Consider the following 27,395-nt stretch of genomic DNA (forward strand, 5'->3'; position numbering starts at 1 on the left):
TTCATTTTTCTCAAAACATATATTTATGACTCCTCTTGGTACATCTTTGAGCACCTCTGCCGGGATCTCAGGAATGTGTAGAACTCACTCCCACGCTGTACCCCACACCCCCCACTAGGACTTGGTGACCAGGCCCCGCACGGCTTGCGTGATGGCGTCCTTGTCAATGCCGAACATCTTGAGCAGCTCTGTTGGTTTCCCGCTTCTTGGCACATGGCTGACAGCCAGGCGAGTGACAGTGACGCCAGGCTCGCCCATTACTGCAGAGGCCACTGCCTCACCTATGCCACCTGGACAAAGGAAAGGAGGTGAGTCAGGTGATGCAGCCTCAGGTGAGCAGTGGGCGGGTCCCCAGAGCCCCTAGCTGCCCCCCCGGGCCCTGAATCAGTCTGAGTTTATTCCCTTTCCCAAGGATGGGGGGATGGCATATATACCAACCACCGTGCCCTATGCCTGTAGCCAGAGCAGACATCACCAATCACAGTACTTATTTTTTTCATAAGCCCAAATATGGCCTCTGAATCATATTTAACACCATCCTCTGGGCAGCTGTCATCAACCGACATCTGCACTTGATCTCAGGGTCTAAGCCCATCTATTCCCCCGGGGCCTGCTTTGGAGGAGAGAGTAGTGTGTATTTGTAGAGGATGGCTTTGTGAAAAACTCATTAAAGCCAGAAATTTGTGTCGCTTTCCCGGTTTGATTCTGCACAACAGCCTTAACTTTCAGGTACTTCAGGGACATGACCACTGTGTGCTCTTAGCACGGCTGGAACCCTCTCGGGCTTCCTGGGTCAGGCAGGGATCCAAGGAGCCATTCCAGCCATTGAGTTCAAGGGTCCCCAGGCCAAGCCTGAGGTCTGTTAAGAGGCCAAGTCCCAGCTGCTCTGGGTTTCCTGGGCCGCAGCTACCCTCCTGGGGCTGGGATAAAGGAGGATGTCCAGCCCTATGCCCCCAGCCCTCCCAACCTGTGTGTCTCTGGCTCTCTCACCTTCATAGTAGTGGTCCTCCACGGTGACGATCCTGCCCTTGGTAGCACGGGCACTGTCGAGAATGAGCTTCTTGTCCAGGGGCTTGATGGTGAAAGGGTCCAACACGCGAATGTTGATCTTCTCTGTGAGGGGAGGAGAAGCAGGGCGGGCTGAGGGGAAGGAGCTGGGCGCCATGGGTCTGCCCTTTGGGGGCCTTTGATGGGCACCCTGCGAGGGGGCTTGTCACACAGCTGCCCACCCCCGATGGCTCGGCCACCTCCTCTGTTGATCTGTGATGCCCGTATCCTCCACACCCACCCCTCCACCTCGGAGCCTCCCTGGCCTAACAGGAGCAGCAGGTCTCAGGCAGGAAAAGGAGCGCCTCCTCTCTCCCCTCACGCCCTGGGCTGCAGTATCTTGGCCTTTGGACCGACTGTCAGGGAAAGCCAGAGGGACGGCCGCCTCCAGGGGTCCGCCCTGAGGTAAAGTGAGGGCATGTGGGGTGGTGGGGAGGGGAGCTGTGGGTACAGGCAGGACAGTGTCAGGTCAGGAGGATGGGTCAACCCTCCCCCTGGATCTCCAGCCCGTCTCGCTCCTGCTCTGGCCCTCCCCCCAGTTCCTCAGAGCTCTGTTCCTTCTGCCTGGGCCTCTTCGATACCCTCTTTGCTTATCAGTTCCTACTCACATCTGAGGTCATTTTCTTTTCTTTTTTTAAATTTATTTATTTTTGGCTGCATTGGGTCTTCGTTGCTGCGCGCGGGCTTTCTCTAGTCACCGTGGCTTGTCTTGTTGCAGAGCACGGGCTCTAGGTGCGTGGGCTTCAGTAGTTGTGGCACATGGGCTCAGTAGTTGTGACTCCCAGGCTCTAGAGCGCAGGCTCGGTAGTTGTGGCGCATGGGCTTAGTTGCTCCGCGGCATGTGGGATCTTCCTGCACCAGGGCCTGAACCATGTCCCCTGCACTGGCAGGTGGATTCTTAACCACTGCGCCACCAGGGAAGCCCTGAGGTCATTTTCCTAAGGACACCCATGTCCACCCTCTCCTGGGTGCTCAGCACGGCTGAAATCTGTTGTGATTCTACTGCAGGGGAGGCTAATGCCTGTCTTCCCTACAGCTAACGCTTGTGAGCTCGCAATGATAATAATAATGCCAGGTCACGTTTATTAAATCCTCAGGACAGCCCCGTGGGGAAGGTGATAGTACCTCCATCATGGATGGGGAAACAAGGCACAACGATGCTGAATAACAGACTTAATTAGCAGCCAGCTAAGTAGATTCAGGCTCCAGGGCCTCTGATCTGGCCACCATGCTGGGCACACAGTGAGTGCTCCAAGCCTGGCTTTTAGTAATATTCTCATCATTTAATTCGACGAGATTTTTCTTCACCCAAGACCGGGTCTGCAGTTAGCAGCCCATCTAAGACTATGTGGGTCCCACCCTCCTTACCTTTCTTTAGCAGGTCAGCAGCAGCCAAGGCCTCATGCAGGGTCACCCCAGCCCCGATCACAGTCACCTGGTCGTCCCTGCTCTTCAGGACCACCTGGGGGCAACATGGGGGCCAGTGAGGCTCACAGTCTGGTAGACTGGGGTGGGTCCCGACCTCAGGCTCTCTCTGCGGGGTCTCATTGGGGCATAAACCACACTGACCTTGGCCTGTCCGATTTGGAAATCCTCGTTGTTGTTGTAGATGATGGCGTTTTCTGGGCGGCTGGTCCGGATGAAGCAGATGCCCTGGAATGAAACAGAATAACTGAGGATTTCAGGACGCAGGACTTCCAACCTTGAGGACTGGAGTCTTTCCTCTGCAGCACGTGCCTCTCCAAATATTCCTCCTGCGTGACAGCCAGCCCCAAGCCCCAGATGGAAGATAACTTCTCCATCAGGTAGACTGGCCTCCAAGGACTGCACCCCCCCCCGCCCCCCGCCCCAGAGTGCTGTGGCTCGCCCCCTGCCCTCAGAGGGACGAGAGCCATGTGAGACATTCCAGTCAATGGCAGCGTGGCTCTTGTTCAGGACTCAGTTCATTCCGTCTTGGAGAATTCAACTCAGGGAGGGCAGACAGGCATCAACTGCTGGATTGGCAGGGGCTGCCAGGATGCTCAGTGGTGAAAGAGAGCGGTGATCAATTAGCAATGTCTGCCACGCAGCAGGAAAGGTGGTGTGTATTTCATTTTTCCTGGTCTAACTCCTCCAAGCCACAACACCAGTGCAAGGTCAGGAGACACCACTCTGGGGCAGCAAATGATCAGCTCTGGGCCTGCATACTGGCCTCCCTTCCCGTCCCTTTAGGGAAGCGCTAGCTGCCAGCGAAGAAAGAACAGTTAAGTGACCTACCTTTCTATTGGCTGCTAATTCCACTGCCTTCTCTGTAGACACCCCATCGCTTGGGTAAAAGACGGTTGACATGGGGACAGACCGAAACATAGCCAGATCTTCCAGGGCCATCTGGGAGGGCCCATCTTCCCCTGGGGTGTGGGAAAGGATATGCTGAAGTAAGACCTCATGCGTGGAATGGAATCCTGGCCCCAAACCCTGTTTCAGAAGTCCGGGGACAGAATTTCGCGCCAAGCTGGCAGGCTATCCCCGGCAGTGTGACGTGCTAGCTCGGAAGTGTTTTCTGCCACCGTCATGGTTCGTCTGCTAAACTGCATTGTCGCTGTGTCCCAGAACATGGGCATCGGCAAGAATGGGGACCTGCCCTGGCCCCTGCTCAGGTAAACAGAATTTGGTGATTATGGGTGGGAAAACCTGGTTCTCCATTCCAGAGAAGAATCGACCTTTAAAAGGACAGAATTAATATAGTTCTCAGTAGAGAACTCAGGGAACCTCCACAGGGAGCTCGTTTTCTTGCTAAAAGTCTGGATGATGCCTTAAAATTTATTGAGCAACCAGAATTAACAAATAAAGTGGACGGGGTTTGGATAGTGGGAGGCAGTTCCGTTTATAAGGTATCCAGGTGTTCCTTCTGATGTCCAGGAGGAGAAAGGCATTAAGTACACATTTGAAGTATATAAAAAGAACAATTAATGTGAAACTGATTTCTGATCTATTTAAAGCCTCCTCCTCCCCCCCCCAAAAAAATTATGTATTTTTTGTTGTGGAGACTGTTGTTGACTTTAGATCTATGGATAATTATTTCTAAGCAAAGTACTTTTTTTTTTAAGCAAAGTACTTTTATTCCCCATTAATCTTAACTAGACGGTATCAGATACCATTTGTGAAACATTTCTTGCTGTAACTGCCTGAATGCCCATCAAGAGTCAAGAATAGGTGACCAGCACGTGCCTAGGGTAGAATATCTACCAAGACAGCCCAAAGTGGCAGCGTCCCCTGGCAGCATGAGTTGAAACCAGAGCCTATAGAGCTAGGAGCTAGGCAGATGGGTCCAAAGGTCAGAAATAGATTATAAACAGAAGAGTTAGCATTCAGTTATTAAAATTACATCAAAAGAGGGACTGTGAATTACTTTATATCACACTTTTGAAAAAAATTCTGTTCACTCAGACTAGGAGTCAATAAGTTGAAAACTCCAGGATACTCCACAGAGATAGTAAAGAGGCAGGTACGAGACTACCTTTTCGGTGGTTAAAGGAGAAGGTCTGAGATCTTAAAAAACTTTCTGATCTTCAATGAGATTGCATGGGATGCTACAATGATAGAATAAGAATTGGCTGCTCTTTACAAAAAAGAATAACCTAATATCAAGCATAATGGCTAAAATTAAAAATTCAAAGAGGTGAAAATTGAGAATGAATATTGCTAGAAACCAAAATTAGTAAGTTAGAAACTAAACTTCACAGAATTAAAAAATGAAAATTAAAACATGTTTTACCCATCACTTTAGCAAAGATTTAGATTAAGTATCCAAAAAAAAAAAAATAGCATTTTCTGCCTTATAAATTGGTACAACCTTTTTAGAGTGTAAGTTAGCAATATCAATTAAAATTCAAAGTATTCTGGGTTTGGACCCAGAACTTCCACTTCTAGAAATTAATCCTGAACAAAGAAATGGACCCAAGAGTACTTCTTGCAACTTTCTTTTTCAAACTTGGAAACAGCCCAAATGTTGATTAATAAGAAATAACTAACCAATATGTCTATAGAATGTAACATCTGCAGCAGTTAAAAAGAATGAAGTACTGACAGAAAAATGCCAAAAATTGCTAAGTAAAAGAAGCAAATTGTGTAAAGTACTCAAAATGTTTAATAAATGTGCATGTGTGGGAAAAAGCAAACAAATAAAATAAAATAAAAAGAACTCCGGGGACGTCACAGGTGTGACACCCGGCCGCAGCTCCTTACCGATGGACACGCCGCAGTGGGAGCCGCAGAGGTTGATGTTGCTCTCGGAGATGGCTGCCATGCGAATCTGGTCAAAGGCCCGCGTAAAGAAGGCTGCAAAGGTGCTGCAGAAGGGCACCGTCCTGTCACGTGTGGCACAGCCCACAGCGATGCTCACCTGGGGGCAGAGTGGGTGGTGTCAGCCCAGAGGAGGGAGAGGGTGGCCAGGGGGCCCAGGACCCCCAGGGCCACCTCTTGGGAGGTGAGGGTTCCGTCATCCTAGTAACTGTTAATTCTCCTCCTCCCATGCAAGTGATCCTGTGCGCCCACGGACTCCACAGTCTGTTTCCAAACTCCTTCAACTTGAAATCGTAATTTCACAAGTTCTCTTAAAATCACTCTCCTGGGGAACACTTTTCTAGCAACAAAAGCCTTTCACAGAGCAGGCCAGTAAGCTTGAGCATGGATGGTCCATCCTTCCCAGGCCTCTGCAAGTCTCCTCCACCATCTGCCTGCCACCCCAAGGCCTCTGCAGAGACCAGCCCTCGCAAGCCCTCTGTATGCCCAGAGGCCCCAGGCCCCAAATGCTGGCCCAGAAGCACTGAGTGCAGGCACTGGTTCTAAATTGGCATCGCCTCCACAGCTCTGAAACCCACCAGCTGACAGGAGCCCTCCTTCCCCAGCCCCCCACCCCCCGGCCCCGGCCCCTCCAGCTGCCAAGGCTGGAAGCCAGGGACAACTTCAGGTTCAGGTGGAGGAAGAACTCTGGATGCAGCAGAGTCAGGTGGTCTCCAGGGGGAGGAAGCTCCCAGTTCCTAGAGGCCTGCAGGCCAGGCTGGGCTCCTCGGCCAGGATATTTTGAAAAACAGGACAAAACACTGTTCCTTATTTAAGAACCATAGATCCTGACAAGGAGCTGTTAACCCAACTGTGTGCATGACAGGGGTCCACAAAGTTCTCTCATCTCTGTATTCCACAGGGTAGCAAGGGCCAAAGCCTCGTGCATAAAAGGGCCCAGCAGACTTTGGCTGCTAGTTCCAGCCTCCTGGCTGTGCCTGCCCTTCCGCCTGGAGGGCCCTTTACCCCCAGAGAAAGCCCCTCCACCACAACGACTGGCCTGCGTGCAGCATCCCCTGCTCAGCTCCCCCGTGTGCACTCACCCAGCCCTTAGGTGTCACAACACCCCTCCCCCACCAGTTACTGGAGGTCAAGGGTCAATGCTGGGTCCTAGCTGTTTCTGGGGCCTAGCAGGCACCTGGCACTGCCAAACACGGCTGCTCAAGGGAACAGGAGGGGTTCAGCCCTGCCCCTGCACCCCTCAGACCCCAGCTGCACCCACCATGTTCTGCTCAGCAATGTAGCACTCGATGAATTGGTCTGGGTGCTCCTTTTTGAAAAGTTCTGAGAAGGTGGAATTCTTGGTGTCCCCGTCCAGGGCGATGATGCGGTCGCTGGCGTGGCCCAGCTTGGCCAGGGCCTGCCCATAGGCCTTGCGGGTGGCTATCTGTAGGGAGGAGAGTGGGAAGGCTGAGCACCTCGGGGGGCATGTGGCCTGGAGCCCAGCTCAGCCTCTGGGCCATAGCTTCCACCAGGGAGGAAAAGGGTAAAACAGCAGAAAAAGGAAGCCCAGCAGCATATGGCCCTATGGAAACTTCTGTAAGGGTGCCAATAAGAACTTAAAACGATGAATGTCTTGGGTGCAGCCTCTTGTCTCCAGCCCGGCTATGAACCATCTGAGCTGGAAAAGATGTCCTAACAACCCCATTTCCCCAGCCCTGTGAAAGAGGCCTGTGAACGCGCCCCACTCTGCACGAGAATACACTGAGGGCCTGGGAGTCAGAAAGCCTGACTCAGGTGGCACTGATGGGTCCACAAGGGGTAGTGCCCAGAGCCGGGCAGGCCTGCCCTTTGCCTTTGCCTGGCCAGAAGTGGGGGAGTCCTGAGCGCAGGCCAAGGCCATGATGGACCGGGGCTGGGGGGGGACTCAGAAGCTGTCAGCTTTGATCCCAGTAGCTTGCTGTGTGACTATGGGCAAATCCCTTGCCCTCTCTGAGCCTCTCTGCATGTAAATAATTCCAGAGCTGGCTGACCCCATGAAAGAACTGGCAGGAGCAACATCTCAGGGTTCCTCCTCACCCAGAACTAATCTAATCTCTCTTCTCTTTCCCAGCCCCAGCCCTGGGGAACCAGAGAACCGCTGCCACCCTAGCCCAACCAGTCCAGAAAAGTGAGGCCCAACTGGGTACCTTGTCCCCAACTTTGTAGCTGGGTGGGGTGGGCATTCTGATGTTGGTAATGTCCACCGAGGGGGTGTCCTCCTGCGGGGGTTTTGCCAGGATCTTCTTTTTGCTCTGGATCTGGCTGTAGATTTCCTGGATGATCTGATCAGCCATGTTTTTGGGGAGGGGCTTCCCATGCCAAGACTCCTTATCTTCTATCCCTATGGGTACAACGTAGGAGGGCAGAGGGACAGGTAAGATGAAAGCTCCCAGAGGGCCAGGAAGCTGCTCGAGGGGGCCTAACCCTCCACACGTCAAGGGCAGGCCACCATGGGGGTCAGGGAAGGAGGACCATGGTGACCAGCACTCAACTGCAGGCCCCTGTTGAGTAGCAGCCCAGTCCCCCAGGAGCTCCCAGTGGGGAGGGGGCACGTGTGGTAGATGAATGTTGCTGGCATGCCGCCCCATCCCATTCTCCTTGCATCACCTCCCCACCCCAAGCCTGCACAGCGTGGGGTCTGCTGTAGAAATCACACTCAGTTTGTTGCATAGGTTGGGAGAGGAAGCTGAGGCCTAGGGCGGGGGGAGCACCGCCAAGGTCACCTATGCATCAGTGAGCGGCAGACAGGGCTCTGTAAGCCCCCAGGTGCAACCCCTGTGTGGGGGGGCATCTTGCCGTGTGGGGACCAGTGAGACTTAATAACCCTCTCCTCTAAGGTCACCTCAGATGTCACCACAGCCTGGAGAAAGCCAAGAAGTAACCAAGCAGCCCCCAGGAGTTGAGGTTTCCAGATCCCACGTGGTGGTAACACCTGAGGAGTCAGCATCAGCGGCACTGAGGCCATGACTGTATCCCAGAGTCCTCTCCCAGAAGGTTCCAGAGTTGTGCACTTCTTCCCAGATACCAGTGAATATCCTCATTTACCTCAAGTCCACACAGGCAGAGGGGGACGTGACCCCTGGTGGGCAGGGGGAGAGCCGGACACATGGCACAGTGAAGCCAGCCCAGAGCCTGCAGTTAGCCCTTTTAGTGCCAGACTCCCTGTATCCCTGGGCAAGTCCCTGGCCACTTCTAGCCCCATCTTCCCATTGTTACAATGGGCAAGGGCCATCCCAGCCCCAAGCAAGGGTCTGGAGCCCGTGCCTAGGTCCTAGGGAGGGGCTTATGTCTGCACGGCTCTCAGGCCGGGCACAGGAACCATCTTCCAGACGCTCCTGGGCTGCCCACCTGCACAGGCCTCTGGAATCACTTTTCCATTGCATGAGGGGTACCCTGCTTGCCTCCTAGGGAAGAATCTAGGTCTCCCCAGGATTTCCTGGGGCTCCCTGCATCAGCCCTTCGGCTCAGGGCAGACAACTGGAGCTGTCAAGGTCGCTCTGCAGATGCCAGGCAGGGAGTGTCCTCTCTCCTTACCCACAGTCCTTCCCAAGTCCTCCCTCTCCTCCTGCCTACACATGACCCCCAGTCGAGACCAGCCAAACCAGGCTCTAAATCCCAGCTCAGCCACGCTGCCCAGCAAGTCTCCTGCTCCCCCTTCCCTGGACTGGGTGCACTCTGCTGAGGAAGGAAGCGGCTGGCTCAACCCCAGGCACGGGCTCTCAGAGGCATATGCCTCCTAAACCACCCCCCCTTCAGTCAGCCGCAGGGCCCAGTCCCGGGGTGGTGGGTGGGAGGAGACTCGAGCATACAGACCTGTGATGCCTCGACCCTTGAAGGTCTTGGCAATGATGACCGTTGGCTGGTTCTTGACCTGCCCGAAGGCCTTGCACAGCTCCTCCACGCTGTGTCCATCTACGATGATGGCGTGCCAGCTGGGGACAGAAAGAGGGCGTGAGGGGCGAGGGCCCTGAGAAGGGCCCTGGGGAAAGGCCCTGCCCTCGCTGCACTGCACGGCTGCGATCTGGAAAAGAGCTGGAGGAGCTGGGGCGCCTCAAACCTGCCGGATTCCGATTTGCATTTAATTTTCTCTTTTCACATTGTTTTACTTCCTCTTGTTTGCCTTTGAACAGATTTTCCTCCTCTCTCCTAAGTAATGCAAAGCCTAGTTACTTACTGTCTTTCATTCCTGAGCTATTCATTTCCTACTGAAAGCTGCTTTTAGGACAATGCAGTGGGTTTGGAATCTACTGCTAGATTTTTGATGAATTTTTATTTAAGGGACACATCCGATCACTCCATAGATGGTGGACGTGGTGCCAGAAACTTGTATAAAATGAGTCATGTTGTCAAACATCCAGAGGAAGGAGCCCTTCTCTTTCAGGCAATCCCTTTTGGGACACTTTTTGGCAGATTAATAGTAACAGAAGTAGCAGCTCACACTTACTGAGTGCCCACTCTATGTAGGCACAGGGCTGAGCACATATTAACCCATTTAAACCTGTTGTTGGGCTTCCCTGGTGGCGCAGTGGTTAAGAATCCGCCTGCCAATGCAGGGGACACGGGTTCGCGCCCTGGTCCTGGAAGATCCCACATGCCGCGGAGCAGCTAAGCCCATGTGCCACAACTGCTGAGCCTGCGAGCCACAACTACTGAAGCCCGCGTGCCTAGAGCCCATGCTCCCAACAGGAGAAGCCACCGCAATGAGAAGCCCGCGCACCGCAACAAAGAGTAGCCCCCCGCTTGATGCAAGTAGAGAAAACCCATGCGCAGCAACGAACACCCAACGTAGCCAAACATAAATAAATAAAATAAATTAAAAAAAAGAATAAAAGCAAATTATTAAAAACAAACCAAAACCTGTTGTTGTCCCCATTTTATAGACATGTAAACTGACATACTGAAGGTGGAGTAATCTGCCCAAGGCCGCAAAGCAAGTTAAGTGATGAAGCCAGGACTTAAGGAATCTGGCTTCGTAGCCACAAGGTTATGGACACAGACCCAAGGATGCTGCCGGGGTTATACTCCAAGTCCCCAGCCCGATGTGGCCTTGAGGAGGTCTGTCCCTGAGGCATGTTGTGGCTGTTTCTTCCCCTGTCCAACAGAGAATCTTTCTTCTCTTCATTTTCTCCCTCTGTAAGGTCACTCAGAGATAACAGCCCTGTGTCCGCTGTGTGATCAGGTACTGCAACTCCAACTCGACTTTCCCTGGTCATCGGCTCATCTATGAAGGGTGGCCTTGAAGGCCCTGGGCCCTCAGAGCCCAATTGCAGAACTTGTATTTGGGGTAGGGGAGGGACATCAAGGTGAGGCCCTCTCTGGCTGACACCCGCCCAGATGGACCTCCCTGCTTTGTAACACGTGACTCTGAATTCACAACCATCCAAGGCCCATGGGGGAAATCTGGAAATCCTATCTCCCGTTTCCCTATGAGAGGCCTGTTCCTCCTCCTGTCACAGGAGGTAACCAGTGGCCTGACGTACTGAGCGAGCCTGGTCCACACTGTGCACCTCCTGCCTCCTCACCCAAGAACAAGGTGAGGATGTGTGAGATCACATTATGTGGAAGCTCTGAGAGCCATCACACCACCCAACGTGCAAATAAAGGAACTTGCTCAGAGCTGGGCCTCAGCCCACAGATCCATGGCACTGGCCAGGGCGGCCACATGCCCTGTGAGTCAGACCCTGAAGGGAGACCTTCTTTTGATGGGGCTTAACCTCTGGCTTCAGCCCCTGCATCTGCAAAGCTTTTGGCACAGAGGTATCCTTTGCTATGAGGGTGCTCAGGCCACAGCCTCGTACGTACCCGAAGGACTCGCAGCGCTTCTGGTAGACGTCCATCTGATGCTGCAGCGGGGTGGGGTCGCTCTGGCCCAGGCGGTTGATGTCAAGAATGGCGACGAGGTTGTCCAGCTTGTAGATGGCCGCAAAGGCCATGGCCTCCCACACGGAGCCCTCTGACAGCTCCCCATCTCCCAGCAGGCAGTAGACACGGTAGCTGTGGGGGGGTGGGGGTGGGGGGCTTAGAGACCGGCCCCCCTGCCTGGCCCACGTGCCCCTGGCCTTTCCTTCTGGGACGTGCAACAGCTGTGCCCACCCCAAGTCCACACCCAGTGAGCAGGGGCTGTGAAGGAAGCTGTCAGGAGCTCCAGAAAGTAGTACCAGCTGCCAAGAAACAGCTCCAGACAGCAGTGTGGAGTGGCTAGGGCATGAAGAAAATGGTGAGGTTCGCAGGGGCTGACTACGCAGGCTGGGCGGGAGGGCCTTGAGCCGCCCGCTGCCGGAGCGCACCGCGCACCCACTTCTCTCCACCCCACCGTGAACCAGGACTGCTGGGGGAGCCCTGGGACTCGCTAAGTGGGCCAGGGAGACAGAGCACCTTTCTGCTCAGAGGAGCTGGGCCAGGGAGGCCATCTGTGATGCACCCTAGAGGGAGGCTTCAGGTGAAGATGAGCACGCACGAGGGGGCTTGAAGGCCGGGATCATGGTGTCGGCAGGTGCCTTGAAGGATGGTCTCCTCCCAAACTTCTGGGGCTGGTTCTTACCCAAGACTAGAGCTGGGCCTAGGCTTTCTCCACCCCAGGGGCTATCTCCTGCCCTCAAAACAGGCAGCCATGATTGTTCCAAAGGCAGTGTGACACGGTAAAAAGAGCAATAAGGTTGCGATAAATTACCCAGAAACAGAACCTTCCCTGGCTGGGGAGGGTGGAGCCAAGGGGTGAGGCTGGAGGCAGGGAGACCAGTTCAGGGACCTTGACCCCAACCCCCAACCCCCCAACTCTGCTTAGCACTGAGTAACCCTCTCAGAGAAGGTAAGTGCAGTTGTTATTCCCAAGAAAACACACAGACAAGGAAACAGGCTCAAAGGTCAAGGCACCTGCCTGAAGATCATGCAGTTGGGGAGCAGCTGAGCGAGGATTCAAACACAGGCCTGACTGCCCAGCCCAGACTGTCCACTCCCTGCTGACTAGGATCGCACACAGGGGGAGGGGCAGCAGGATGCCGAGACCCCCTTTCCCCTGCCCAGAGTCCAGATGCGTGACCCCAGGGAGCGAGGCTGGTGCCTGGACGGCTCGGAGGGATGCAGCCGCCCTGCTGCTGAGTGGGTTGGGCCTCCAGGCCTCCCTGCTGCAGGGCCAAGGCAGGGGGAGCTGAAGAGAGGCGGGGACGGCTGTGGTGCTGCCAGCATGACTCAGCACCCCTGCAGGCCTCCAGGTCAGGGAGGGCTCCTGCATCCTCCCCTTGCCACGCTAGGCCCGTACCTTCGCTTCTGCGGCCTCCAGCAGGCCAGGCCACTGGTTCCCCCACAAGGAGCAGAAGGTCCCACTCACAGAGGCTTATCTTAAGCTGTGTCTTGCAGGCTGCAAGGGGGGGCCCAAAGACACTGCAGGGGTGGGGTCTGGCACAGCAGCTCCCGAAAATGACCAGCCTGACAGGGCTAAGCCAGAGAAACCTGTAGGGAACTCGACTTCCCCAAAAAGGGATTCCAGGGAAGCAGACTGGCTGCCTTCCCAACCCCACACCCACTTCCAAGGAACCTGAACTGGGGCCAAGCGTGGAGTTCCAGCATAGCCTCAGACTCAAGTCAGGAAGGCGGTGTGGGGAGACACTGGGGGTGCTTGTGAACAGGAAAGGGGGCCCTGCAGAAGCCAGGGCTAACCCTGAGGCCGCATATTTCCTGAAGCTGTTAGATTCAGGGTAGGGCTACAAATGCCCACAGTCCTGAATTACCATGAAGAGAAGAGACCCTAACGAGACGGCCAACATTTGCTGCAGGAGTTGGGAAACCACCTCAAATATCCAACAACAGATGACGGTCTAAACGTGTTACAGCATCCCCATAAAACAGAACAGTATCCAGTCATTAAACCTAGCTCTTGGACTTCCCTGGTGGCACAGTGGTTAAGAATCCGCCTGCCAATGCAGGGGACACGGGTTCCAGCCCTGGTCCGGGAAGATCCAACATACCGCGGAGCAACTAAGCCCGTGCGCCACAACTATTGAGCCTGCGCTCTAGAGCCGGGAAGCCACAACTACTGAGCCCGTGTGCCATAACTACTGAGCCCGAGTGCCACAACTACTGAAGCCCACGCACCTAGAGCCCATGCTCTGCAACAAGAGAAGCCACCGCGATGAGAAGCCCGCGCACCGCAACAAAGAGTAGTTCCCACTCGCCGCAACTAGAGAAAAGCCCACGCACAGCAATGAAGACCCAACACAGCCAAAACTAAAAATAAAATAAAATAAACAAACACTAGCTCTTGACAGGGTGTGAGAAAGTGTTCAGATTTTTCTAAAAAGCATTGGGTAAAATTGTATAAATACTAGGATTATAAATCCATTAAGTTTTTTCTCACAATAACATGGAGGAAATAGGATACACTGTTAAGTGAGACTGAAATGGGGGAGAGGTGGTTAAGAATAAGGAAGAAGTTTGTTTCTTTCTTTTTTTTTTTTGGCCACACCTCGCAGTATGCAGGATCTTCATTCCCCGACCAGAGAGTGAACGCATGCCCCCTGCAGTGGAAGCTCAGTCTTAACTACTGGACCGCCAGGGAAGTCCCTCATTTCTTTTTAATGCATTCCTGTATTTTAGATTAGTATGTATTTTATAATAAAAAAATTATTTAAAAGAGAAATGGGGAATTCCCTGGAGGTCCAGTGGTTAGGACTCAGTGCTCTCGCTGCCGGGGCCCCAGGTTCGATCCCCGGTTGGGGAACTAAGATCCCATAAGCCATGTAGTGCAACCAAAAAAAAAAGAAAAGAGAAATGGGACAGACCCAATTGGATGTGTGCTCCCTGGCTGATGGCTGGACAGACCTGACTGGAGGCTGGATCCAGGACCTCTGGCAGCTGGCGCAGCCTGGTAATTCCCTTAACCCCTCAGCCTTAGCCAACCCTGGCCACTGAGAACCCAGCTAAACGCTATCTCCCTACACTGGCTTTTCCCATTATGTTAGGGTCAGGAAACGACCCTTCACGAGGAATTATTTCAAGCAACTGTAGAGAATAATTAACTCACAGCTCTGGTTCTGTGCCAAATAAAATACTCTTAAACACACATCCCATTCTTTGTGACTTTCTTCACTGCATGGTGAATCACTTCTGGGTGTAGCTGAGCCTGGCCCCAGAGCCCAGCCCGGGAGGCTCTGCCGTCAGGTAACACTGGCCTGAGTCTGGAGGGCCTCGCAGCCCCAGCCCACCTCCTGGAGAGCTGTCTCAGGAGCTTGCCCTGCACACAGTAGGCGCTCACTGGGGTGGAGCATCCAGTCAGGCTCCCTGCAGCCACCTGCCGCCTGCAGGCCAGACTCCCTCGGCCTCTCCTCTGGGAAGCTTCCCGCCCACAGGGCTCCCCGAGCCTGCTGTGCTTCCCTCAGGCCCCTCAGAGCAGCCTGGGGACCCTGAATATGGACTCCAGATGCACACCCTGGGTTCACATCCTGCCTCCACCATAAGGCAAACACCTTACCTCGGTCTCCCCACCTGTGAGAGGGGCAGCTGTACGCACCTTATCACCTCATCAAGGTGAAACCCTATAAAGCACAGAGCACAGGGCCCTAAACGGTAAAGGAGTGAAGAAACCGCTCGGACAGCCTGCAGCCGACACGCCTCCCCTCCGCAGCAGACGCCTGTCTGCAGGCCACGGCGGACGGCCTTGCAGCTGAAACCTGCCTCGAGGGGCTTCTCTCCCAAGCTGCCTGGTGCTGCAGCAGCAAACCTCTCTGACCAGGCTGCTCACCCTCCACAGGCCACTCTCTCCAGGGTTCATCTCTTCCCTGGCTGCCACGTAGGGGTCAGGGAGGCCCAGAAACACCCCCGGAACACCCCCTTTTCTCCTTTCCCGAGGTAAAGGCGAGTGGCTCCGGCCTGGGTTCTCGGCACCTAGTCAGGCATCGAGAGGTGGGCCCACCTAAGACTTCCAGGGTCCAGGTGCCAGGCTTGGGGGGAACACGGGAACTCGTGAGCCAAAGCGCTCTGGCCAAAGAGCATGTGGCTCTGGACGCAAGCCTGGCCCTACCGGTCACTATCCAGGGACTCTGGGCAGGTCCCTTCACTCCTTTGAGCCTATTTCCTCATCTGAAAAGGGAGCTGGTCCTGGTACCAGCCTCATGCCACACATGCACGGTTAGTTACTCAGTTCCGACTCCGCCCTGGGCAGGCAAGGAGGTGCCTGGGGCCAGCGAGTAAAGCTGGGCCACCAGGACCCCTCCCAAAACCATCGTGGGTGGGGATGGGGAGTGGGAGTGTTACCTGGCTTTGTCCAAGTATTTGCCCGTGTAGGCCATCCCGCAAGCGGCCCCGAGGCCTTGGCCCAGGGAGCCCGTGGCCACGTCGGTGAAAGCTTGTTTCTGTCACGACAGAGGGCTACAGTTACCACAGGCAATGTTTCCCAGAAATGCCTCCCAGGATTCTAGCCCTGTGGCCTTGGGAGCCTCGAAGCCACACCCCACCCATACACGGGGTGCAGGCAGGTCTGCAGAAGGCAGAGTGTGACTTCTCATTATTCCCCTACAGCAGTAATTGTGGGTGTGGTTCAAATACCAGCTCGGCCCATAGGGAGCTGTGTGACCTCAGGCCACAGACTGAATCTCTTTGGGCCTTGGTTCCTTCACCTGTAAACAGAGCCCACGTTATTCACCTCACACAGTGGTTGGGAGAATTCAAGACAAAACTGAAGTATTTGGCCCTAGTGGGTGCCCAGATGGGGCATCACAGTTTCCATGGTAACCCCATGAACTCCAAACGTTTGCAGCGGCCCGAGGAGCACACCGGGCCCCTTCCGTGGATGTCACCAGCATCCTGCTGTGACCCCCTTAGAGAATCCCTGGTGAACCTCTTCGCCCAAGCTGTGTCTAAGTGGCCAGGGAGGCCCAGCAGGGAAGGGAAGCCGGTGTTTGGTGCCTGGGGAGAGGCCCTCCCTGCAGTTGACCCAGAGTGCCCTGGGCTGGGGCCTTAAAAGTCTCACCCTGCAGCACAAGCTTGGGGTAAACAGCGTGCCCCCAAACCCCTGCTTCTTCCTTCCTTTAATGCCCTCCTCTGCCCTCCAACACCCCCTCAGCTCCTCAGTGGGTGCCCTGCTCCCTTCCCGCATGCCTTGAGAAACAGGAAGTGGAACCAGAGGCCTGGAGAGGCTCCTGGTGGGGTGCACTTACCGGGACAGGGTGCCCGTCCAAGTCAGAGCTGATCTTCCTCAGGTTCAGCAGCTCTGCCTCGGGCAGGAAGCCGGCTTCAGCCCAGACGGCATACAGGATGGGCGCTGCGTGGCCCTGCAGGGGATGGACGGTGGGGGGATGGGTCAGATGAGGAGCTGTTCCCACCACGCCCCGAAACCCGGGGCCTGGCCAAACCGAACCTACCGGCCTGGGTATCCCTTTCAGGAAAGGAAGCAAGTGAAGGCTACCTTCCCTCCTTTCATCCCTCTCCAGCCCAAGGCTCCCACAGCCAAGGCGGAGCAGGCCCTAGGACAGGTGCAGGGGGAGCGCAGCTGTGAGGCCCGAGGCCAAAGCCCCAGCAGGCAGCCGGCAGCCCTAATCCCTGGGTTCTGGCGTGTGAGTGGACCTGGACAGACTTCTAAGCTCTCATGCCTACCCCAGGAGACCAGAGGCCATGGAGCCAGGCCTGGGTACAGGTGGATTTCGGGGTTTCATGACATAGTTTGTGGCTATGGTTCTCAAGCAGGGCGGCGGGGGGAGGTGGTCAGTGCGCCCCATCCCAAACCCTACTGCAGGGCAACACCACTCTTGAGGGAGCGAGCGTGGCCTGGGTACTGGCACAGCAGAGACGCGTGTAGAAAGCCACAAAGCTATACCCCCGACCTGGACTCCAGTCATGCCTGTCAACACCAAACATGGCTGGAACACCCAGACCATTTCCATTATCCCCTACTAATTCGGTTGTTTATTCCTTAGCTTGGGGTTAAGTTTACCAGCTGGGTCAGCACAGAGCAAGACACCGAGGGAGGGGCCGGGCGGAGCAGGTGGAGAAGAGTGGTGAGGGGCTGGGTTCACACCAGGGAGGTAGGTCCCCTTCTCACCATTTCAGGGCCCACCCAGCCCCAGGTGAAGGACAGAGGGCTGGCCTCCTACCTTGGAGAGCACAAAGCGGTCGTTGTGAGGGCTCTGGGGATCCATGGCCTTGTAGCGCATGGTGTGGAAGAAGAGGACAGCCATGATCTCGGCGGCGCTGCAGCATGACGTGGGGTGGCTGTGGCCCAGGAGAGAGACAAACGCATGCATCACAGCCCTGAACCCCTGATCTACAGGGCTTATCTCACGCCCACAGACAGGGACCTGGGGGTGCAGGTCCCAAGGAGTCACGGGCTTGGCTTGTCAGAGAGCCACGTGCTCCTCCCTCCTGGGAGGGTTACATGGGGTCTCAAGGAGGCACTGCTGGCAGCATGGGGGTTGCACCCTCCCAGGGGCCAACAGTCTGGACCCTCAGAGTCATGGTAACTGAAGAATTCTGGGGCTGGACTAGAGTAAGAAAGGAGGAGGGGTCCAGGAGACTGCGGTGGCCCCTCTATGAACAGTTAGCTAAGTCCCAGTGGGACTGCCCAGGACTCTGTCCACTTGTCGGGGCAACTTGGCCTCCCAGGCCCCCAGGGGTGCTGGGCCTCCTACGGCCCTGGGCAAGGGCTAACGGACGAAGGCTCCCAGCAGCCTCCACCCGCAGGGTTGGTAGTCTGAAAACTGGGCCTTCGGGCTCTCCAAGAGCATCACTGGGCTACTCGGCAGGCTTTTAATGGGCATTCTGAGGGCTGGTACAGCCACCAGAAACCATGTTTCTGCACAGAATTTAAAAGGCAAAGCAATCTCTTATCTTCTACAAAGGCTACAATCCTGGAAAAAATAAAAACTCCTTCTGCCTGAGACAGGCCTGGGGCGGTGGCTCAACGGGCCTCCCTTTTTCAGGCTCTTGTTCTATTTGCTGCAGTTATTTGAATGGCTACTGGGCAAAGGACTTAACCAGGGAACGTACAAGGATTATGTCTTAGAGATGTGACTTATTCGGGTTTCTTAGGACCCACTTGATTGATTCAGCCCCAGCGCCCAGGAGTGGAGACTGGAGTTCCCGGCAGGACAGCTGTGATTCCTGAAGGCCTCTGGTCCGCAGTTTGATTACAATGTCAGCCTCAGGGCACGTGCCTCCCAGCCGCTCCCTCCATGCAGCTCAGCCAGCTCAGCGCAGCCTTCTGCCGCTGCTCTGAGGCCCTTCACACTAAAACATGCCCACTGCCAAACCCAAGGGCACATGCACCACCTGGAGTTCAGTGGGCCTCCCTCCTCCCTGCCAGCCGGCTCCCACCACGGGTTAGGGGTGAGTCACTCCCAGAGCAGACACATTAGTAGAGAAATCCGGAACTGCCCATGCTGGTTTAGTACCCACATCCCCAGCACACAATCGTCTTATACTTAACCATTTCTACGAACTCCTGGTCATGGGGAAAGACACTAGACCTGAAAGAGGGAGGTGAGGAAATGTGAACGAGAAACCTTTCCCCGCCTGGCAGGAACCCAACTCCCTTGTCGCTAGCGCAGAATTCAGCTGGGGGACACCCCAGTCAACACCAGCCAGGCTGACCTCCTGCCCTTCCCCTCCTAGGGCAGCCCCATCCCTGAGGAACCCTCTTTCAAAAGTCATGACCCTGTTAGGAGAACAGCGGGGGAAGGATGTGGGTGGAGAGCAGGCCAAACTGCTCCAAGAGAAAGAAGGCAGACACGGACGGGAGCTTGGCCTGCCCTGCCCACCTGGCGGTTCCCAGGAAGGGGCTTCAGGGAGAAAGGGCTGTGACACAAGCACTTTCTGCATATGGTGGAGTTGTGCCTGGCCCAGGCAAAGCTGACGTGGTGGGAGGGAGGTCACCCACGAAGAGACACCAGAAGTTGAGAAGCAGTTGATTTGAACCATTCCTTGCGAGACCCATGGGGGTTGAGCCTATATTTCCTCCAAAGCCTGCATCCCGGACACACTACTAGCCCTACCTTCATACCTGCCAAATAAAAACATACGGAATAAGGGATCCTTGGGGGCCAGGTGTCTGCTCCACCGCACCCCAGAGCTTTCAGGGAACTCCCTCTGAGAGGTGTCCCAGGGTGGGGATATGGGCCACTCAGGCTGTGACTTCAGCACATGCTTCACCCTCCCTGAGGCTCAGCTTCCTCACTTGTAAATGGGGTGCTGTGTGGGGATGGCGGGGGGTCCCTAAGACAATGAACTCAAAGTGCCCAGGTGACCATCGGCCACCACCATCTGCTGGAAGACGAGATGCCACACTTCTCAGGGCCTCCAACTCCTCATCTGCAGGCTGGGACCGCGACCCTCTGCGGACCACGGGGCAGGCAGGAGGGAAGAAATGAGCTGAGAATTGAGATGGGGCTCTGCAAACCGTAAACTGCTGAACACACAGGAGACAGTTACTTTTAGGTGCAACTTACTAGAGGAACTTCAGTGTACAGAGTCTGTGGTCTGAGGGCCTGAGATTCTCCTGTAACCCCAGCCTGCCCTGGGGGTACAACTGTGGGCGGGGGCCCACCCCAAGGTGCTGTGCAGGACAAACCCATGAATGTAAACTGGCAAGAGGCAGGGAGGGGTGTGGGCAAGGTGGGAGGCTGCAGGGAACTTTATCCACTAAGCAACTCTTTGTGACGCATGGGGGTTATAAGTTTGTTCCAAAACCTGTCCACTTACTCCTAATTAGTTCAATCTATGAAGGTGGTGCTGAGGCCTTACAGCTGGGCCTAGGTAAGTCTCCCAAAGGCCCCCCACCTCTGGGAGGACATTCTTCCAGATGTCCCCACCACCACCCTTCCCTTCAGCATTCACTCTGCTTGCTCACAGGTTTCCCTGCAGAAAAAGTGCAGAGAAGATCCCTCACCCCCTGGCTGGGCTCCTCTCCATTATCAACAGATAATGCTGCCAGCTGCTGGAAGATGGCCCTTCTCCCACCCTACACATGTCCTACACATGCCTCAAGGCCTCAGAAAATGAACCAGGGAGGCGAGCACTACAACAGCCTCTCCCATGCTTAAAAATACAAAGAAAAATAATCTGTTATGAAGAAGAAATAAGTCCCTGAAGGAAAAAGTAAGAAATATGAGTTGAAAACCAACAGTTAAGGTCCAACCTAAAAAGTTAAAAAATATGGTGAGCTCAAAGACAGTAGAAAGATAAAAAATGGAAATTTATGAAATAGGAACCAAATGTACAATTTTTAAAAATCGAAGTCAAGAGTTAGCTCTTCAAAAGAGAAAAAAAAGGGACTTCCCTGGTGGCACAGTGGTTAAGAATCTGCCTGCCAATGCAGGGGACACGGGTTCGAGCCCTGGTCCAGGAAGATCCCACATGCCACAGAGCAGCTACGCCTGTGCACCACAACTGCTGAGCCTGCGCTCAAGAGCCCGTGAGCCACAACTACTGAGCCCATGCACCCCAGAGCCCGTGCTCTGCAACAAGAGAAGCCACCGCAATGAGAAGCCTGCGTACCGCAACGAAGAGTAGCCCCCGCTCGCCTCAACAAGAGAAAGCCCGCGCACAGCAACAAAGACCCAACGCAGCCAAAAAGAAATAAAGAGGATATTTAATGACAATATATTCCTATAATGGAATACTATGCAACAACCTCAACAAGATCTCACAAATACAACACGTGAACAAAGCACACTGCTGACAGATCTCTACAGCAGGGAAGACCACACTGTTTATGAATTTATACAAACGTTATAAGACTATAAGGAAAACAATAAAATGCAAAACTCAGTGTATAGTTCTTTCTGGGGGAAACCCTCCTTCTGTGAGTAGGGAGAGACACCCAGCAGGTTCTAAAGCACTATAACGTCCTAGTTCTTAGGCCTGGAGGTAGGTACACCCAGGATAGTTATTTATAACATGTACATCATTTGTATTCTTTTTTAGGTATGTATTAAAAAAAAATACTCAGGGGACTTCCCTGGTGGCATTCTTAACTAGTGGTTAAGAATCCGCCTGCCAATGCCGGGGACACGGGTTCGATCCCTGGTCTGGGAAGATCCCACATACCGTGGAGCAACTAAGCCTGTACGCCACAACTACTGAGCCTGTGCTCTGGAGCCTTCGAGCCACAGCTACTGAAGCCCACGCGCCTAGAGCCCGTTCTCTGCAACAAGAGAAGCCACCACAGTGAGAAGCCCACGCACCACAACAAAGAGTAGCTCCCACTCACCGCAACCAGAGAAAGCCCGCGCGCAGCAATGAAGACCCAACACAGCCAAAAATAAATAAATAAAATAAATAAATTTATATATTAAAAAATAAACATTAAAAAAGAAAATACTCAGGCAAGAGAATCGCAGGATGCCAGGACACAAGCCATCCTTGTTCTTCCTGTTCCTAGAACAACCTGGGCTGGCTCCTGTCTGGAAAGACTGCCTCCACACCTCAGACTGTGAAGAAACAGAGCTATGCCCCACACCACTCCCTCCGAGAAGCCCTCCCTGACCTCACGATCTAAAATACCTTCTTCAAGACTTCCCTGGCGGTCCACCGGTTAAGACTCTGTGCTTCCACTGCAGTGGGTTTGTGTTTAATCCTTTATCGGGGAACTAAGATCCCACATACTGCGTTAAAAAAAAAAACAAATAAACCTTTTTCCCCTCACTCATACTTGCCGCCAACTGACACTATGTGGCTATTTGTTGCCTGTCTATCCTAGGTGCAACTCCAGCTCCAGGAGGGCAGGGAGTTTGAGTCTTTTCACTGTTGTAGCCTCGGGTCTGAAGAGCATCTGGAACAAAGAGTGCACACATAAATGATGTATCCTGGCTCCAAGACTCTAGGATGTCACCTCTCTGAGCCTCAGTTTCCTCAATGTAAAATGGAGACAGTAGCAGAATCTGACTGAATGAGGTAGCATTTGTGTGTAAAGAGCTTGACACAGTGCATAGGAAAACGGCAATTGCTCAGTAAATATCAGCTCTAAAGATACCAGATACGAAGTCAAACCTCCTTCTCATTTTGAGGATGGGACCACTAAGGTCCACAGAGGGGGGAAGTACCTTTCCCAGGGTCACACAGTCTACCATCAGAAGAGCTAGGAGAAAAGCAAAATGCTAAGAGAAAGTGAAGAATGGATAAACAAAATGTAGTATATCCAAACAATGGACTATTCAGCCATAAAAAGAAATGAAGTACTAATTCATGCTACAACATGACGACCTTCCAAATATTGTGCTCAGTGAAAAAAGCCAGACCCCCAAAGACCTCATTCTGTAGGATTCCATTTATATGAAATATCCATTAGAGTTAAAAGGGGAAGTGGTAAATTCACTAAAACTTATTGTAAGTCACTGTCAATATACTAAATTTACTAAAAGCCACTGGACCATACACTAAGAATGTTATGATATGAAAATTATACCTCACTAGAGCTATAACAGGATGACCTTTAAAAGGAAGAAGGTGCTCAGAGCCCAGCAGAGGAAATACCTGAGCAGCCACACTCCCTTAGCCAGTTGTGCAGCCCTCAGAGATTACAGCCAGGCCACGGGTGAGACTGACTTCTGAGCAAGAAGGCCAAACAGTGCAGGCCCCCGCCAGCTAGACCCACATGCTGGGGCGACCGCCAGCTCCCACCAGCCCACCCCATGGAGTGGACTTCACCTCACTGTTCAGGGCGGGAGCACAGAGTCTGCCTAAGGACCCAGCGTCCAGGGCTGGTAGCTGTTGTCTGTGGCAATAAGGGAGTTCCTGATTTTGTGAGACTGGGCTCTAGTGACAACAGGCCTCTGCCTAAAGAGGCAAAGTCAAGGGGAGTCAGAGTTGGTGGTCCAGGGGCCACAGTGTGATCAGCTCATGGGAAGACAGGAGAACATCTCAGACCCTAGCCAGGTGGCTGCACCAGGTTCCCAGCTTCAGGAAGCACTGCCCATCAGCCCTGCTGAGTTCAGAGGCAAAGAACAGGGTCATTGCGGGACAGCCGGGTGTCCTCACACAGAGTTGGGAAATGCTGCTGCTGGGGTAATCTCAACGGGCTTGCTCTTGCCTCAGTCAGGGCCAGGCTGGGGTGAAGACAGCCAGAATGGAGAAGCAGGCCCAGGCAGCAGTTTTCTGCCCAGAGAGAGCACTCAAAGCCTCTCAGAGCACCAGAACTGGGTAGCAGGGAGGGATGTACTTCCAGCCACTTCAAGGTCACGTGAATCCCCCAGGACATGAAACCCACAACAGGAGGTGGCAGGACCCCAGAGCTTGCTCATTCTGGTCCCCCAGCCCCACCCCGGAGAAACCCAGTTCAAAAACCACCTATCTGTGAACTTCTCCTTTAGAGATGGGGAAACTGAGGCCCTGGGATGGGAAGGGTCTTTCTGACAAGGGCACAGCCAGTCGGAACACAGCCAGGGTTAGATTCGTCTCCCTGTGCCCACCAGCCAGGCCTGGCCAGACCTTACGTTTCCGAGTACGCACCCCAACACTGTGGGTCAGAGTCCCGGGGACGTCTAGGCACAGCCTGCACCGCCAGACCCGGGCCTGACTCTGACGGCGTCCTCAGATGACACTCAGCACTGTTTGGATAATGCCAGTCTAGCCTGCTTGCTGAGAACTCAGAAATCTCCACCATGAGCCTCAGCAGGAAGGGCCCCTCTGACAAGGCCATCAAGTCTTATCTTTTAAAGCCTGGATGAGCTGGACCCTTGCCACGGCTGCCACAGCTCCCCCAGCATGCGGAGGGAGGGGCAGGTGACCTGGAGAAGCTGTGGGTGTTGCCACAAGGAGCCCTCTGTGCAGGCTCTGTCCCTCAGCTCCTCGGACACAGAGGCCAGTGTCCTCACTTCCCGGGCCTGGTGACGTCCACTGTCACTTGGTCAGTGATGGCACAGGAAGGGGAAAGCTACCGAGATATCAGGACTTCACCGAATCCTGAACACCATGGCCTGGTCCTCACTGATCCAATGTCAGTCCAGCCTCCACAGTGACCATGAAAAGACCTTGGCCTAAGTGCTGTTTCACCACCGGGGTGTAAGCTCCCCCAGAAAGGAGACAACCTGACAGGATGGTCACTTTGGCCGCGACTGCACAGAGCCGGGGCCTCAAAGCTGAGCCTTCACTTGATGGACCGCACCCATTGCTGTGAGGGAATAGCCGGCCTCAAAACCAACATCTGGAGACCTGTTCAAGTCTTCCTTTACTGTTTTTTTTTTTGTGTGTGTGCACACAGAGCTCTTGGCACATGCCTTTCAAAATCTCTTGTGAAAGAGGTAGTAATAGTAATGTTACTTCCTTCTGAAAAATTAAGTTTTTTCTAAGTATTTCTTTTTTTTGGGGGGGCCTTGCAGCATGTTTTTTCCTAAGTATTTCTTTCCTGCACTTTTTACGCATGCTTAAAACGAACAGGAATCACTGTATCTTGCACTTTTTCTTTTTGTAAATGGACACTTTGAGTTCAGTGAGTTCCTCCCTAAGGCATTACAGTGTAAACCTGGGTGTAACTTAGTTGCCAATCCAGTACCTTTTCCCCATAGAAATCAGAGTTTAACTATCTAACAAAGACCCAGGAGACCCATTGGACACCCTCTCCCTTTGGGAGCCCCCCTCCCCCAGCTGTAAATGTTATTTCATTTCTTTCCAAGTGCCTTCAAACTGACTGAGATCCCTTATCACTGTGCCTTATCTTTCCCTTTCTAGTTTCTCTCCATTTTCTGGCCTGGTGCTGCCTGCCTGCCCAAGAAGTCTTCTTGGTTAACGGGAGCCCCTCACTGGACAGCATGGAACAGCTACCAATGACCAGCTTGGGCAAGTCACTCAACACACTAGCCTCACTTTCCTCATCTATAAAATGTGATATGACAGCATCTGTCTCATAGGGTTATTCTCAGAATCCATAAGATAATATTAGCAATAAAGGATGCTCTGTGTCACACCAGGGATACTTATTGACCACTCAAGATCCCTGTAATTGTCTACAGGTTTTATCTAGACCTGTAAGATGCTCGGAAGTGTAACACTATTTTGTGTCCCCCCAGCTAGACCGTCAGGAATCTAGCTAGAGAGCTCCTAGCATACAGCAGGGCTCAACAAGGTTCTGCAGGGTAAATGATCCCCTAAAGTGGTCAAGGGAAGGGGATCCAGTAGTACTCACCAAGCAATATAGGTGTGCAGACCTACTGTGTGCCAGGCAGGGGAGAGGGCACCAAGAGTAAGCCAGGTCCCTGCCTGGCCAAGGGGTACCCCACATGATCGGGTACCAGCCAGAAGCAAGAAGACTTGGCTGGGAAGGTTTCTGGAAACCATTCCCCAGTCAGACTTCAAAATCATTTCATGAACCCATCACATGCTGTCTGGGCAGCCTCATGCCCCGCCCCAAAGGGCTGGAATCCTGAAAACCACTCAGTGTGTAGGCGCTACTACTGTTCCCATTTTACAGAGCGGCGAAACAGGCTCTGAAGCGACTCAGTAGCTGACCCTCTCAACTACCCCACCTGATGCCTCCAGCTGCAAAGTGGCCAGTTATCATTACTGTCCCTTGCAACTGGCCATCTTCAGAGAAGGCTCCTTGGGATGGGCAACAGCCTTTCTCCATCTTCTGAGCCATTAGGGCTGTCGGGAAAGAACGCTGGGGGATGGGCCTCTGACTTGAGGAAAGTGCACCCGGAGGCTGGCCCTGTATGTTCACCCCAAGGCCCTGGGGCTTGGTTCTTGGTTCTCTTAACCTTCCAAGTCTCCCCTCCTCCACCCCATCCCCTCCTCCTGCCCCCACCCCAGAGGAGATCTTAGACCTTCCCTCCACAAGGGATGCCAGGGCTCTGCATCCACGTGGCCACCTTCCTCCTCACTCTCCACTCCTGGAGTCTCAGCACCCCTGATCCAAAGCCAAGAGTGGCAGGAATGTGACTCTGAACAGGAATGTGAGGTGGAGAAGGGGACAGGTAGTTTGAGGTAGGGACAAGGCCGGGGCCCCCAGGCTCGTCTGCAAGATGAGGGGTTAAAACAGGTGCTCTCGAGTTGGGCAGCACGGGTTCAAATTCCAGATCTCGCCGCGTGCGACCTCGGGCAACTGACAAATTCGGAGCTTCAGTTTCCTCACATGTGGGTGGAACGTTACCAGTTACCAGGGAGGAAAGGGTCCTGGGGCCGCGCGTGCCGAGGGCACGGTACAGGGCTTGTCTCTCGGCGAGTGGGCACTAATGGTGGCCTTCCCGGCACGGCCGGCGAGGGGCCTCCGCAGTGCGTAGCCGCGCGTCCCCTGCGCCTTTGAGCAGCGGGGAATGAGGGGCCGAGCCGGCCTGAGGCCTGCTGGGAGCCGGGCCCCAGCGGGCGGAAGCCGGGTCGAGCGCGGGCGCGGCGGAAGGCTCCTCCGGCGCTGACCTGCGAGGCGCGCGCTCCGCCATGTGACCGCGCCCCCGGCCGCCTCCCTCGTGGTGGCACCGTGCAGCGCGACACGGAGCCGGCGTGCCCGCGGCCCCGGCGCCCTCGCCCTGCGCCCTCACTCACCCCGAGCCGGCCGCCGTGGTGGCCTGTATGGAACTGATGCGCAGGCGGTTGGCTGTGTCCTTCAGGGCCTGCAGCTTCTGCTGGTCTGGCTTATGGTAGGCCTCCATGGCGCGGCCGGGCGAACGGGAGGGTGGGGAGGCCGAGGACGCGGAGACGCAGCGCAGCGTAGCTGCGGGCAACTGCTAAGGCCGGACGCAGCGCTGGGGCGCGTTAAGAGTGCCGGGAGCCGCCCGCGGGGGCGGGGCGCCGGCATCACCCCAGGTTGCCCCGCCCCGCCCCGCCCCCGGACCAGCGGAGGCAGCCCCGCCCCAGCCCTCCGGCGCTGTTAGGAAACCGAGACCGTCGGGAGCCTGGGAGTCTCTGTACCCAGCCCGATGCTGTCCGCCCGCCTAACCTCTCCGTCCCTCTTTCCTTCCCCCGAAATCTGCGGGGCAGCTGCGGGCTGCCAGGCTTCTGTGAGTCAGGCTGCACTGCCATGCCGGGATTAACCACCGACACAAATAATGTGATAATAACTGCAGGTTCTAGGCCCGGCTCAGGGTTCTTCTGTTGACTCGCATCTTCACTGCAGACCGCTCTCCTTCCTCCAC

The 27,395-nt window shown here is 54.5% G+C and overlaps 1 protein-coding gene and 1 pseudogene across 2 annotated transcripts; one reads left to right on the forward strand and one right to left on the reverse strand.

Moving 5' to 3' along the window:
* Positions 1-26,982, reverse strand: TKT (transketolase). Its single transcript, XM_082664298.1, has 14 exons — positions 26,806-26,982; positions 17,433-17,550; positions 16,500-16,613; positions 15,598-15,695; positions 11,152-11,343; positions 9,163-9,281; positions 7,497-7,690; positions 6,590-6,754; positions 5,272-5,428; positions 3,304-3,434; positions 2,617-2,700; positions 2,416-2,509; positions 991-1,113; positions 1-290 (listed from the first exon to the last, which is right to left on the reverse strand). Exons 1-14 carry the CDS (start codon positions 26,910-26,912, stop codon positions 115-117), a joined length of 1,872 nt encoding a protein of 623 aa, XP_082520424.1. The 5' UTR covers positions 26,913-26,982; the 3' UTR covers positions 1-114.
* Positions 3,598-3,996, forward strand: LOC309829041 (dihydrofolate reductase-like; annotated as a pseudogene). The gene has a single exon. The product of its transcript is annotated as a dihydrofolate reductase-like (transcript).
* Positions 26,983-27,395: the final 413 nt, after the last annotated feature.

The sequence above is a fragment of the Grampus griseus genome (genome assembly GCF_964374135.1).
Source record: "Grampus griseus genome assembly, chromosome: 10".
In the NCBI taxonomy this organism is placed as follows: Eukaryota; Metazoa; Chordata; class Mammalia; order Artiodactyla; family Delphinidae; genus Grampus; species Grampus griseus.

What these genes read in the sequence shown, in the direction of transcription:
- TKT (XM_082664298.1), bottom strand. Translation starts at nt 26,912, where the DNA reads ATGGAGGCCTACCATAAGCCAGACCAGCAGAAGCTGCAGGCCCTGAAG. An exon ending in AAGCGCTGCGAGTCCTTCGG is followed by an intron (nt 9,282 to 11,151) that starts GTACGTACGAGG and finishes TTCTGTCCCCAG; the next exon opens with CTGGCACGCCATCATCGTAG. An exon ending in ACATTGCTGAGCAGAACATG is followed by an intron (nt 5,429 to 6,589) that starts GTGGGTGCAGCT and finishes CTCTGCCCCCAG; the next exon opens with GTGAGCATCGCTGTGGGCTG.